Here is a 15,280-nt window from a genome sequence, read left to right on the forward strand (position 1 = left end):
TCAGGCACTTATATAATGATTTCCTTAAGATAAATTCTAGAACTAGAATTACGGGACCAAAGGGAAGGTACATATGACAACTTATCCTCCAGAAATGTGATACCGCCTTGCTCTCCAACTAGCACTACAGCCTCTTTTAGAATTACTTTTGATAATTCTGACCTCACTCCCCGCATGGGCCTCTGGATGTCTCTGGACACTTGTGTTTGTTTCCTTTTTTTTTCAGTTGGCCTTGGGTGACCACCAGAGCCCTGCCGGTCTCACCTCTCAGCTGCTGCGCTGGCTGCGGCATTCATGGCGAAGTGGCGGATGGTGCTCTCCTCCAGGTACTTCTGCTCCCACTTGGTCATGTCGGCCTCCAGGGCCAGGATCCGCTCCTCCTTCTCCCTCACAAGCTCCAGGAGGGCTGGAGCATTGTATTCCGGCATGCTGGCTGGCTGGCCATTCCCATGTTTCTGGAGAAGTAGAAATAACATGTTGATGTTCAAAATGGGCTGTGTGGTAGACCACATCAACCCTGTCTGCAGTTACCCACACAGGGCACATGTGTCCCAGATCCTGCAGCAGCTCGCACACAGGATCACCACGCCCCCGCTCCCTCTCTCCAACGTGTGCAACCCGGACTCAGTGGATCTGAGCGCCACACCACCCCACCCTCAAATTCCTGTCTCATTTTATTCTCACAGAGCTCTGTAAAACAGACATTATCCCAGTTTTACAGTTGAGAAACTAAGCTTCTGAGTGGTAAATTAATGGTTTGATATCCCTCAGCTAATCAGTAGTATGGTCAGGATTCCAACCTGGGTCTGTCTGGCTCCATAGCTCACGGTCTTTGCATGACAAGAAGGAGCTTGTCCAGTGCCTTGCAGTTAATTTATACCAAAAGTAAGAACAGGTGTTAAGTCTAGGCCTACTGGTCTAGGGCACTTTCTCCAGAACTCAAGGAAGTGATTCCAATTGTACGCTTCCCTTGAGGCTGGGAGATAAATGGAAAGGCACAGGAGGTGGGAGGGAGATGCCCTAACACGCATGCTGTCCTAGCTGCAATGCCTTCATCTGGGAAAGGAGGTCTTCATACCTACCCCTCTTAGAGGCATGAGAATGAGACTCAAATTAGATAATGTACACGGAAGTGGAAGACTAATGCGAGGCAAGCTCGTTTCTTAGCCCTCTCTTTTCATCTGTGTCAGCATGAGGAAATAAAGTCGTGGTTATCTGGATTGCTCACAAGCTAAGGATAGTCACATAACAGATTTTTTTCCTTTTAACTCAGGTATACTATTTCCTCTAAAGAGCATGACATAGAGGACAAGGTGGTTTTAAAGAAGTTCTAACTACAGACCAGTGGCGGAGACAGGTCATCTTGGGAAATCAGGGTCAGGGGCCCAGACCGAGCATGAGCCAGGTTGCTGCATAACAGAGGGGAGAATAATTTCATCCCAGTTATTCTATGTCCCGGGATGCACATTCTCCTCATGTTTTCCAGTGACTGGAAAATTTAAATGCAGAGCTGGTTGCAAGGTGAGAGGTATCCGAACTCTTCATCCAGATCCACATAATGCCCTAGATTAAGAAAAGGATTGGTGAATTGCCTAGAGCAACAGCTGGGCATTTGAGCTGTACTGATGGAATCTAATCCCACCAGAGAAGAGAACAAATGAGCCCATGGGCTTTTTGTAAACCATATGTTTCTATTCAATTTCTTAAAGCTACAAATATAAATTATTCTAGGAAGTAGTAGTTTGCCAGTCACCAACAAGTAAGTAAGAAGAGAGAGGAAGGCACATACCTGTCCCCACCTGACCTGTACAGGAGATCACTGACCCCATCTGGCCAGGCACCCAGACTCAGGCAGGAGGACAAATGAACGAGTCCACCGAGATCAGAAGGTACCCTATTTTTAGAAACTTTCCAAGAAAAAGCTGCCACAGCCTCACCAAGCTGCCATCTATGCTTGTCAGTTTCTATCTAAATCCCTTCTGTTACCATCTAAGCTAGCTTATTTTTGCAGAATCCTCTTGACCTAACATGAGATCATGACAACTCTTCATAGGCCCCCTCATTCAGGTCCTTAAGAATTATTTAAATTAACTCATGAATTTCAACACTCAAGCATACAGAGACAGCACAGCCTAATGAATAAGTATGCTAGCCAGAAAAATGGATTAAGGGTCAGGCAGGACAGCTTCTGCTGCTATTCAGCTAGTCAACAAATACTTACTGAGCACGTACCACGTACTGAGGATACAACAATGAACAAAAACCTTTGCCATTAATGTGTTCGCATGGGAGGAATGTCTTAATTAGCTACACGACTTGGTTGGTCCCCTCACTTCCCTGTGCCTTATTTTCCTCTTCACCTTCTCCCTTCTACCTTATAGGACTACTGTGGAAGTAACACAAGAAAATTACTTTGTGCTCTTTGTAAAAAAGATTAAATTGTGAGTTCTTAAACATGTAAGTTCCCCTCCCTTTTTAATCTTTCCTTCTCTTTCTCTTCCTTTGCAGTTTCTAATGATGCTGAGGTACTGCTCACCCCCCACAGTAGAGGAGACATTACTTATAAGAACAGGAACCATTGAGAGCTTCTCTTTCCTACTAGTCCCATTGTCCTGACTTATCTTTTTCCCTTCCCTCTTCCATCAGCCACACTGTCACCCTTTTTTCAATGGGACTGAAAAAGGTGGGGCAAGGGAGGAATTTGGATCAAGAATGACCTAAGCCTTACAATGACTCTGACGGTAATGGTGGCAGTAAGAACAGCAATAAGAATGATTCTTTCCTAATCAATTGCTCAGTGCAAGGCACTGTGATAAGCACTGGGGGCAGATCCTCTTATTTGTAGTTACAAGTATGAGACAAGACAAGGAAGCTTTTATTTTATAGATAAGGAAGTTGAGGCTCAGAAAGATCACTTACCCAAGGCTACTTTTCTGGCAGGAGGACGCAGGATTCACCCTGGCCGGTCCTAACCCTGGAGCATATACTATGAATCAAACATGATTCCATGCCACTCTGCTCATCCCCAGTGTACCCACCCTTCTGGAAGGGACCAGGGCACCTCGAAGGAATAGGTGGAGCTCACTCAGGGGCTGTGTTGTTAGAGGGGGCCAGGTGGAGAGGCTCAGCTGTGTGCTGGAGTAAGTCTGAGGGCATAGCCCTTGTGTGGGGTGCTGATTCAACAAGCACTGTAAACCACCCTCTCAAAGGTCCCTGTGGAATAATGCCCTAAGGGAAGTGGCAAGGCAGTGTGGTTGGCCCTACTGTTTTGTTGAGGGTGGAGATGACTGGGGCTTTGTTACAGTTTGACCTCAGTATGCTTTCTAAAGGGGTCAGATAAATGCCTCACTGACACAGGGGGTGAAGGATGAGGGTGCGGCATGGACTGCAGAAGCCTCTCCCGAGGTTGCCCACATCTGCGGCAGGCACAAGCACGAGCTGCACAAGCGTGCATGAGCGGGAGATCAGGGAGGCCCCTGGATACCCTTTCCCCAAAAGGCCGAGTTTCCCAGTTGATCCTGTGTTCCTGAGGGACTCCGAGTCATCCCTGGCGAGGGTCGGCAGAGCTGCCCCCACACTCATCCACGGGCTTCCAATGTGAATTTAACCAGACTTTAACCTTTACAGTATCTGCCACATGGAACTAGAGAAAAACTCAAGGTTTTTCTGGTGGGTTTTTTCCACAATAACATTTTTAACTTTTCTGGTTATAGAAAAATGTATGCTCAGTGGTAAAATTAGAAAATAAAGAAGTATTAAAGGAAAAAATAAAAAAAACAATACTTACCTTTTTAATGAGTAGGCAAGAGCAACAGAAAAATCTGAGTATATTTTATGTCACAGGAGACAGACTAATATTTTCATTTAAAAGCCTAACTAAAATGTTATTTTCAAAGAGATGCTGAGCATCAAGTTCTGTTTAACTCCCCCGCTCAGGCTCACATCAGCCACGCATAGCTGGGGATCTGCTATCAGCTCCCAAAGACAAACCCAGAATGAAAGCAGAGTCATTTCCCCAGAGAGATTCAATTCTGAAAAGTCTGCCCCCGACTAGTGCACCTAAGTCTGTCCGCAACCTTTACGCATGGTTGGAATATTGTTTTTGCTGGTCTGAGGGAATAATGTGGAGGGTGTGCCTGGGTCTGAGGGTGCACACAATGAACTGTCCTCTGTGGCAATTAAGGTATTTTTCAAATAATCCTGACTTTATGTTTCTTCTTCTTGACATACAATAAGGGTAACAGAGTTTAGTTTCACAGCATTCAAAATAGAAGAGCCAAGGATAAGTAATCTAATTGCAGGGTCTGGATGGCACATTAACTGGAAAAGAATATTCTTTTTTGCTCTAAGCATTGAGATGTGCCCATTTTGTCAGCCAAAGACTCATAAGTGTCTACCATGTGCCAGCACTGTACCCAGTACCAATGAAGCCCTGCCCTCAAGTTGGGGAGGTTAAGATCTCAATAACTGAGCAACAGAGAACAGGTAAAGGGTGTAACTCAAGTGCAAGGGTATGTGGCACATGCTACAAGTATCAGAAGTCCAGAGACAGAGCCGCCCTTCCTTATGGGCTATCAGCCAAGCCAAGGTGGTAGGAGGCTGGGGTGGGTTTCTTAACTTTCTGGGCAATCTCACTAACACCTCTTTCTCCAGCCAACTGCACACACCCAGAGGGAACTGCATGGTCCTCCCATGCGAGAGGGCTGAGCTGCCTGAGTGCACACTTTCAAGTGTTTTCAAGTGTTTCAACCACAACCACTATGCCCTATTCAGTCGATAATTCCATGGAGCCCTGCCTTGTGTTTCCCTGGTATCCCAGTTGCGAACACACCCTTCATCAGCAGCAAAAAGGGCTTTGCCCACCACGCTGGCTGATGAGGGAAAAGCCCAGGCTCATCTGGAGCCAAGAGGCTTTGACTAGCCTGTGATGGAGCTTTCTTGCAGTACTTCCCTCTCTGCCAAGGCGCACATGAACTCTACGCTGGGGTGTTTCACTCTGTGTGTTTATTCATAGCAGAGTTACATTACCAGCTGTTACCAGCTGGGAAGGATAGGCAGAAGGAGCTCATGGTCACTACTGTTTTCTAGGGATGGCCCTGAACTCCTTCCTCTGCTTCTCTTCTGAAAACTTACTGCTCATCATGTCCCACTAAAGTACCACCTTACTAGCGCTTACCTTCAAGTCCTCCATGGAGCCCCACTGTCACTACCCACTAGACTACACTCATGGCCTTCAGACTGGCCTCCCTGGCTTCATTCAACAACCGCCTTCTAAACTCTCCTGATCCTTTGCACCACATTCCTCTCCAGCTTAACCACTTCCAGTTGTTGGCTCTCTGTTGATTACAGGGCAAAGCCCAATCTCTCAACTGACCAAACATGCTCCACAAACTGGCCTTTGCCTCCTCACCAGCTACCGCGCTGGGCACCCTCCCCAGGCTAGCTGCGCCCAGCTGCCCTTGATGCACTGTTTCCCAGCCCTCTCCTTTACACGTGTTCTTCCTCTGTCTCTGATGTTCTTGTCCCTGAATGCCTAACACACTCATCTTTCAATGTCCAACTCAAATGTCCTCCTCTGTGAAGTCATCTAAAGCCGCATTCCCCTCCCCCCAGCTCCAAGTCAGTGACTGCGTTCTTTGTGAGGACATTTGTCACTCCCAGTGAGTGGACTGCCTGGCTCCTCCTCTGGTTGCTGTGTGGGTTTTCTGGGGACAGGGAGTTCTCGTTTCCCTCTGGATCCTCTGCGCAGATCACAGTGCTGGCCTGCAGCAAGTGCTCCATGTGTTTGCTGAGTGGGCGTGTCTAACCTACCTGCTGGCCACCCGCAGCCCCTCACCTGCTGGGCTCGCAGTGCATCCAGCTCTCTCTCCAGCCAGGTCCTCAGCCTCCGCTCCATCTGCTCTCGCTTCTCACACGCAGACTGCAGCTGGGTCAGGGCCTGCTGCAGCTTCTCCACTTTCTCCACATATGCTTGCTTCTCTCTTAACTGAGCAGAGAAGAGTGAAAAAGAGCACAGAATTTAGACCAGTGATTCTCAAAGCAGGGGTGGAGTGGGGGGTCAGATAACTATTTAAACTACTGGAGATGCTATTTAAACTAGAGGTACATGTACCATCCTCCTCCTCTCACTCAGGTGTCCCAGCTTAGAAAAGATTTACACAAAAAAGCCATCAGTTACACCTAAAATGGCTAGGATGTTTGGCACTGAAGCCCCTCCCAGGACACCTGTTTTTGGTAATTTGCACAGCTTTGACCTCAGTGCTTAGTTATTGCATAATAATTATAGCACCTGCAAGCATTGGAAATGAAGCTTATAAAAAGTTTTAATATCATGAAGAAATACTTATTCTATAATGTTAAATTAAAAATCCAGAATCAAAAATTATATACAACATTATCACAACTATGTCTGTCTGTTTGGTATTTATCTATCCATGAAAGAAAAAGACTAGAAGAAAATACTTAAAACACTAACCAGGTTTATCTGTATGGCAGAATAGTAACTTTTTCTTTATTCTTTTCTGTATTTTTCACATTTTCTATAATAAATATAAATTACTTTTATCATAAAGAAATTACGAATGCAGGCATACATGCATGTGTGCCCATTTGTGTATGTGTGAATAAATATAAAAATTTCTTATTACAGATATTTATGGAGTGACTTTCTCCTAAAGATTTCGGAGTCCTTTATAGATGAGTAGGTGACAGCCCTAAAGAGACAGGAAGGGCATAATGAACATTCAAACAACACAGTAACTGAGGAGATGAACTTTAAGGTTAATATGATTCATGTCAATGTCACATCAGGTATGGACTTAGAATCATGACCAACAATCTCAAACTCTTACCCTCAGACTTTGTTTTCTTCCAGATAGGATTTGGCCCATGTTCATAAACCCCAAGCACATTTCTAACTTTCTGGGAATTGCCTAGTGCCCAAAATCATGCTGAGGCATTTGCTTGATCTGGTCCTGGGTGAGAGGACACCAGGTACCATTTCCAGTCATTCTGCACCTGGAATGCCTTGCGGGTGACTGAATCCTGAGTTCAACCTGTGATTACACTGGCAGGCTGGAACATGCTAGTGATTTAAGAGCTTGCTGCTAAGTGAAGTTTCTGACTTAGCAGGCAGCACTACCATAAGCCATGCCAATATCCTGTCCTCTGTGAAGAAACTGAATAAATGGAGGTGCCTCTGACCTTTCAAGGAGGAGACAACTTTAGAGATTTTTCTACACGTGTTCTTGGGGTCAGGTTTTTTTTTTTTTTTTTTTTTGTCTTTTTCGTGACCGATACTCAGCCAGTGAGTGCACCGGCCATTCCTATATAGGATCCGAACCCGCGGCGGGAGCGTCGCCGCGCTCCCAGCGCCGCACTCTCCCTAGTGCGCCACGGGCTCGGCCCCTTGGGGTCAGTTTTCATCTGGTCCTTTCGTTCACTGTGCTCTCGACTGATCGATTCAATTTAAAAAACTTCTGAGTACCTACTAAATGCAGGTTCCTGTGCTTCTTAGAAGCTTCATCACACATATTTTGTGTGCACCATTCATACACCACTTGCCATGTCCTCCACTGTATACAGTTTTCTGAGTGTGTAGCCACTAGAATATAAGTGACACAATACTTATTTTGGTCCTTGCTGGGCAGTGTGTCCCTAATGCACGGAACAGTGTCAGGCATCCAGTAGACATTTGATAAGTTTTTGTCAAATAATTAAATAAATATTGCCCCCCAAGCAACTGCAAGATCCTGGAAGGCACGGATCTGTCTCCTTTACCTTTGTATCAACCTTATATCTAGCAAGGCGCATGTAGTGAGGAGGATGGTTAATAACAGTAATTATATCAGCCAACATTTTCAGAGCACTGTCATGCCAAGCACTGTGCTTTATATATAGTATCTCATTTAATCGTCCCAATAACAGTAAGAGGTAAAGTTCTTCATTATCTCCATTTAAGAGATAAGAAAACTGAGCACTGAAAAGGTTACGTGACTTGCTCAAGGCCGTGGAGCCAGGATTTCCTGGGTTGGGGGGTTCCTGCATGGCTCAGCCAACTTCTGGAAAGTGGAGGCAGATCGGCCAAACACCACCCCACCCCCACCGCTAGAAGCAGACTTTTGCCTTTTTCTATGCCATTGAGATCCTAAAGACAAAGCAACTGAACTATTTTTAAAAAATGGTTAAGTCTGTTTTCTCCACAGGCACCAGTGGTTTATAGTCCTTCCATTTATTTCCTGCCCTGGACACCTACCAACCAATGGGCTTCAGGCTGAGTATGAACTCTCTGCTGACAGTAGTCACGTGTGCCTTGCATACTTTGCTTGGCTCTGTGATGAACAGGCTCTGTTCTTATTCATTTTTATTGGCTCTGGTTAAAGTATCTGGCTTAGGAAAAGGAAGTGGAGCCCTCTGGCTCTGGCCCCACCCGGCCCCCGACCCCCCAGCCTGGTCTCACCTCCTCTTCCAGCTTGATGACCCTGGCCTGGGCGTTGCTCAAAGCCTGGTCCAGAATCTCAATGTGTCTCCGATGGTCCTCACTTGCAGTCCGCACTGCCACTAGCTCCATTTCTAACTTCTCCTTTTCCTTCAAGAATTCTTTGTCTAGAAGGGAGACAAACAAAACTACCTCTGTCAGAAAGTGCTCACCCTCTGGGCTTACTGCCAGTCTACATCTGGCAAGGATTAAAAATGAAAAAGCATGCACATAGTAGAGGATTGAATTACTGCTTTTGCTCCCTCACAATATTGGTGGTATGTAAGGTAAGGATTTTCTCAAAAACCAACTGTTAATTCAAGATACATTCCAGGTCACAGTTCCAGAGATGAATAGTACACAAACAACTAGTGACCCCATGTTCTCAATAACTCACCTCTCTATAACATCAACTTTAATGCTTCAAATTAATATTGTACCTATTCGGTTTTATGCTCACAACATCCCCAGCTTCTATCTTCCAAGCCTGTGATGCAAGGACAGGCGATATTTACAGTGTCATTCACAGAAAATTAAACCAAGGTCCAGAGAGGTAAGCTCTTTGTCTGAGGCCAGTCAGCAGAGGGAAGCTTCAAGCTCAGGACTCCAATCTCCAGCTGGATCCTCTTCCCATATGACCTGACCCCACATTTTCTCCTAGTCCTGGTCAAAAGCAGAAAGGGACAATTCTTTGGATTTAAGAAAACTGCTTTCCTGTCATTCAAGCACAATGTAACTGATGGTGATCACTGTCTTTTTTTGCATGTGGGAAGCCAAGGCTGGTGTGCCCCTGCCACTGCTACCCACCCTCCTATACAGACTTCTCTGCTATTTTAGCTTAAGCAGGCAGGGTTGATAATGTCGTGGGATGAGAATTTCCTATACAAAACATTTTTCCTGTTACAAAAGTGATTCATTTTCTTTTTAAAATAAATTAGAACATTTAGACGTGTTGTTTATAATATGGAGAGGCTTGAACAATCTTAATGTGTAATGGTAAGGGACTGATTAAATCATTACTACTGTAAACTCTACAATAGGATAGGATGTGACTATTAAAATTAAAGAATATGAGTGACATGAAAAATAATCTTCATTATTCCAAAAAGGTGGTTACAAAATCATGTGCACACTATTCTGTGGTTTATAGAAAATAAAGGGCATAATTACAACAGCAGCAGTGACAATAGTAGTCAGAAATTGATTTTTATGTGACCACACCATTAGAATGCTTCATATCAGTTATCTCAATTATCTTAGCAACCCACACTGAAACACAGAGATTCCAAGTCTAGAAACGACACCAGCCTGTTATTAGTGGTTGCATTCATTATTTCCTCCTATAGTCATTCATTAATTTAACAAATAGTTATCAGACATTAAGGACCAGCGCCACAAGCTCTGAAGCAATAGAAACAATGCTGCACTCGAGGAGCAGAAAATGTGGTTTTTGAATACAAGGCATGAAAATTAAAAAGGCTTTGTAAGGCTGCAGATATCAGGTAACAAACACAACTTCAGAGCTAGCAGGAATCGCAGGAAATATCAACATTCAGTTCTACCCCCTTTGCTCTATGGGTGAGGAAGGGAAAGCCCAGATGAGCAAAGGCCCTTGTCCAAGGTCCCATGGCCAGCTGAGGCAGAGTCAGGCTGGAAACCGGGTCTCCTGATGTCGTCCCACTACAACACCTTTCCCGTTTGACTGCACTACTCTCGTATTGTGAAATTACATCGATGAGATCAGAGGGCAATGGAACAGCGTCTGAACAGACAGACTGAATGAGCAGACTTGTAAAGCTAAGTAGTGGCTGTGCTTCCTAGAAACGAGGGCATTCCCTGCAAACAACGTGAGGCCCACAACAGAGCATTATTTGGGGGCTTTTTATGCCCCACTGCAATAACCAACTGCCCTCCCCCTTTCTCTCTTTCAGTGGCATTCGAAATGCTGCCTCTAAAACTTCCTTCCCAGCCCATGGAAATGGGCATATAAGAGGCCTAACACAAATGCGTCAGCAGCAGCCCATCAGCTCTGGGCCCCACCATCCACAGCTCTGAATGGACCACAGCACTTTACTCTTTCTGTGCAAAGTCACTGATGCTTGAGTACCAGCTCCCTGCGTTTGGACAACATCTCCATTGTCATGGTGCCCGCTGGCTCCATCTAGGCTCCGGAGGGCACCCAGGAGTTACTAGGCAGGCATGTCAGGGAATAAACCACTGGATTTCAGAGCAGAAATCAACCTAGGCATAAAAGTTCTTCTCTTTGTTGAGGGCAGCCAAGGAGACATCAATTTTGATTAGAAGCAGTAAAATGAGAGACTGAGCTCAAGACTCAAAGCTACAACCAAAGCTTCTTGTGTTTTGCAAATTGATGATCACAATGATTGCTATGTCACAACGACAGCTATTTAGATTAGAGTTCTGAATTAACAAATGCCCCTTCCCTCCAACATATACACACACAAACACACACACACTCACAGAGGATCCCAGCATTTGCTCTTTTCTTGATAGGCAGTATCATACTGTGGCTAAAGAATGCACTTTAGCATCAGAAAGACCTGGATTCAAATCCTAGGCTCATCACTTTCTAATTATGAGGCCTCAGGCAAGGTATTTAACCTCTACAGGCTTCAGCTCCCTGATCTATCAAATTGAAATGGTAACATCTACACCACAGAGTGGCTGGGATGACTCTGTTAATGGAGATGATGCATATGAAGTTTAAAAGGACCTGAGTATTCAGAACTTTATCTGTCTTGCTCATTATTGATTACCTGGGCTGAAAAGAGTGCCTGCCTCAATAATATTGTTGAATAAACAAATGAGTATCTGTTGTGTGCCAAGTTCAATGCCCACTGAACAATAAATTGTAGCCCTTGTTAGTTATTGGGTATTCAGTGTCCTCATGATCTAACAGCTTCTGGTCCACACTGTCCACCCTACCCCTATACCCACTGCTTGCTTAGAAGCCACTGCTCATCTAATGGCTCCCAGTTCCCTCATCTGCCTGAGCTCCATAACCCCACAGTGTACACTAGGGACAAAGATGTGGATAGTGGACGAAGGCTCTGTTGGCTCTAGAATACTTCACAGGCCGCTGAAATTTATGGGTCAAAACATTTCTGTTGTGAGTTTGGTGACTTTAGACTTCAGGCTGCAGTAGTATCGTTTAGTATCGCTCACACTGGCTCAGAACTCCTCATCCACTAATAGGAAGTAGTGCTTTCAATTGTAAAGTTTTAAAAATGATGTTCATGACAACAGCAATAATAACAATATCTGCCCACATTTGTTGAAGGAGTACTGTGTTCAGGGAATGGTTACTTATATTATTCCCTTTAATTATTCCTTTTTTATTATTTCTTTTATTCCAAGTTTACTATATGTAGTAGGCACCGTTATCAATCCTATTTTCCAGTTGAGGAAAAAGACATTAAGAAAGGGTAAGTAGTATCTTGCCCACGGAAATGACGTTCATCAGTGGGAGAGGCAGCAGTTGCGTTTGTACCTAACACATGTTCACAAACATGGCCCCGTACTGCCTCTCCTGCACCAGCAAGCATACAGATAAACTTCAGAATAACAGAAGAGCCTCATTACAACATAGCTCAGTATTGTACACATTTAAGTATGTCACGGCTCATATATTTCTCAAAACACAGCGATTACATTCACAGGTGTATCCACTTACAAATATTAATTAAGCATCTACTACACGGAGGCATCATGGAGCACTGGCTAAAAGCATGGTTCTACAATCAAACTGCCTGGGTTCATAACCAGCTCTACTCTACCACTTATGGTTTTGTGACTTTGGAAGTAAATGAACCTCTTTGTGCCTCAGTTTCTTTGCTTTTAAAGTAAGGATCAGTACCTACTTTAAAATGCATATAGTAAGCATCCAGTAAATGTCAACTATGATAACACTGTGATTATTATTGTTGTTCCAGGAAGTGCGATAAATTCTGGGGCTACAAAGTGAGTAGGACATAGTGGAAGAAAGGCAAGGACATAGGCGAAAGCACTGTGACAAGTTACTCTAACAGATGCATGCATGCATGGGGTGCTATGAGAACACAGAGATGACATCTCATGCAGGCCAGGGGGTGAGGAGGAGCGGGCATCAAGGCAGTGCGCCTACAAGGTTTGGTAGCTATGCTCCCCGACTCTTTGGAGACGTGGAGACTCTGAGGTGTATCAGATTTATTCTGAAAAGTCATCCTTTGGGAGATACCAAGGTAGAGTCCTATGGGTGAAACTACCTCATAGGAAGGTCCCTTCAGTTTATTATTAGCTAAGTCTTTAGGGATGGATCTCAAAAAAGACAAGTCTCATGCTGAAGTTTTGGTTGGGCTCCGATGTATATACTGAAAATTCCTAGAACAGGCAAGTTGACACAAGGGAATTCTTGCCCAGAATGGTCTGTTTACTCAGTAGATATGAATTACCCTCAGCTATGTGGAGCAGGGAGTTGTTTAGCCTGATGGCTCTGGTCCCATTTACACAGAAGGATGTCTGCTCATACACTGTTTACTCTTGAGACCACAGTGATGGCACAGGCTTTGTAGCCAGGCCAACCTGGTTTGATTCCAGCACCTTCACTTCCCAGTTCACCTTGGACCTGTGACTTCACCTCTCTGAGACTCCATCTCCGCAAATGAAATGAACAAGATCTATTTTGCAGGGCTGTTGGCTGAGTATTAAAATGACTATCAGTAAGATGCCACATAATAGATACTTGATAAATAACAACAAGAGCTAACACACATCCCCAGGGATTTACCATGTCTCAGGCACTGTGCCAGAAGCTTTACAACAGAAGCTCACTCAATCCACACATCAGCTCCACTTGGCAAATGAGGAAACTGAAGCCAAATGAGCTATGACAGTTGTACAAAGTCACAGGGTAGTCTCACTTGTGCCTCTACCCACAGGTTAATCTCCTTGCCTAAGGAAAGAGCAGAAGTGGATGGGACTAGAACTGAACCCAATAATTCCCTTCCCGTCTTACCCTTCTTCTTTGCCAGTTCCAGGTAAGGTTCAAAGTGAACAGCCTGTTAAAACTTTCTGCGATTACTATTTGAGCATTAAGCTTAACAGCTGGCTGAACCATGGGAGGGTGGACCTAGTGACTTCTGTTAAGAAAAACGGAGGGTGGGTGTGTGTGTGGGGTCTGCCAGTGGGAGTGCCAGGGTGCCCTGTGCCACACTGCTGTTTTTAGTTTTGTGCTCCAACTTACAGCTGGAGCTCATGAGGACAGCAAAACTGTAACATGGCTCTTCTAAGTAAGAACTAACTTCTAGGGCTTTCCTGATATGGGGGGGTTTTGATGAATTTTTCCCTAAGCCCCAAATAGCAAGAGAGATGGAGGAATCCAGTGACTGCCAGCTTGACCAAGGGGTGACTAAGTCACTGGGGGGCTTGGTAGGTAGAAGATAGGTGTTCTCTTCACTCTTCTTTCAGCTGGAAGCAAGGTTTGACCTGTAACAGACTGAATTTGGGGGGATTTGAATCTATTCTAGGGGTGTGTGTGTGTGTGTGTGTGTGTGTGTGTGTGTGTGTGTGTGCGTGCGGGCGCGCGCGCAACTAGCCCATTTTGGCATCTGGTTCTGGAGGGTCAGATATCTCCCTGGCACTTCTCAAGAAAGAGGAGGCAGGCACAACCCAGCACATCTCCTCTGAAATGCCAATGACTAGAAATCTCATTTCGGCTGATGAGACTGATTCTAGGGGTACAGTCTCTAGGAATCTCTGAGTGAAGAGACCTTAAAAGGACATTACCAGAGAAGACGCTGATAGCACGCTGGCCCTCTGTGTACCGCGGCAGAGGCCCCACATCCGGCACTGAAGGGTCACTGGGAGAGGGCTCGCAAGGGGCAAATGCTTCCTAACTGGAATTCTCCACGGAGTAGACAACAGCTTTCATGGCATCTGCCCAGCCAGTGCCCATTTAGAAGAGCCGTCTACTACAATCCTCCATCCACAGGGATAAGTTCTGCAATCAGCCACGTCTGCATTATAAAGCCTTTCCCATCCATCCCTACTCACCGTTGCCATTGGATAGCTGATCAGACCTGAAGGGCCACTTGACCCAAGCCTATCCAGAGTTTCTCATTTGGGAATTTGTAAGTGGAAGCCTGGGAGAGGCAGTGATATTGACACTTACAGGCAACCTAGCTCAAGCTAGGTGGTCATGTTCCTTCACGTGGTTGGAGAAACAGAGAAAGCCAATCTGCAGAATGAAGAATCAAGCAGATGTGTATGGAACAGTAGATGAGAGTCTACAGCAAGAAAGAGGGAGGAAAACAGATCCACACAGACAAACAAAGACTATACCTTGATTTTTACAGATCTTCCAGCCCTGGCTACTAACCTCTGAAAGGCCTGCCTGCACCTCTGGCTTGCAGGCTCCATTACACACTTAAATATACTTAAAGTACAGTCCTCTTATTTGAGCTTAAGCTAGCTCAAGGAGATTTTTCTTTTTGTAAAGAAAAGATCACTAGCACACTCTCTTCTTTCTTTACAACTCTAGCCCCTTTGTCTATCAAGAAAATAGCTGGGGAACACCTTAGGAGGTACTGACCAACACCGATGGCATCAATTCTGGTAACTAGAAACTTCTCCACAATGGTGCTGAAATGGACTCCTCTTAAGAAACGATGTCCAAATAACTGTCTGTCAGATTATCCCTCCCTAACATTTCTCCTTCTGTTTCATCTTCCCCAGAGATCCCTGAGCCCCAAGTTCCCTGGCACCATATCCTGTAATACTGAACAGATGTGGGAGCAGATTCCATTC

General features: G+C 45.0%; 1 protein-coding gene across 3 annotated transcripts in view; it reads right to left on the reverse strand.

Annotated features, from left to right (window-relative positions):
• Positions 1-15,280, reverse strand: part of AMOTL1 (angiomotin like 1) — a 167,051-nt gene that overhangs the window by 18,872 nt on the left and 132,899 nt on the right. For all 3 annotated transcript variants that reach the window (XM_063092389.1, XM_063092387.1, XM_063092390.1), the window contains 3 exons: positions 8,459-8,604; positions 5,837-5,986; positions 265-455 (listed from right to left, as the gene is read on the reverse strand). In XM_063092389.1, coding sequence (XP_062948459.1) covers positions 265-455; positions 5,837-5,986; positions 8,459-8,604 — 487 coding nt within the window. The remainder of the gene's footprint in view (positions 1-264; positions 456-5,836; positions 5,987-8,458; positions 8,605-15,280) is intronic.

This window comes from Cynocephalus volans, chromosome 4 (assembly GCF_027409185.1).
Source record: "Cynocephalus volans isolate mCynVol1 chromosome 4, mCynVol1.pri, whole genome shotgun sequence".
NCBI classification, from domain to species: domain Eukaryota; kingdom Metazoa; phylum Chordata; class Mammalia; order Dermoptera; family Cynocephalidae; genus Cynocephalus; species Cynocephalus volans.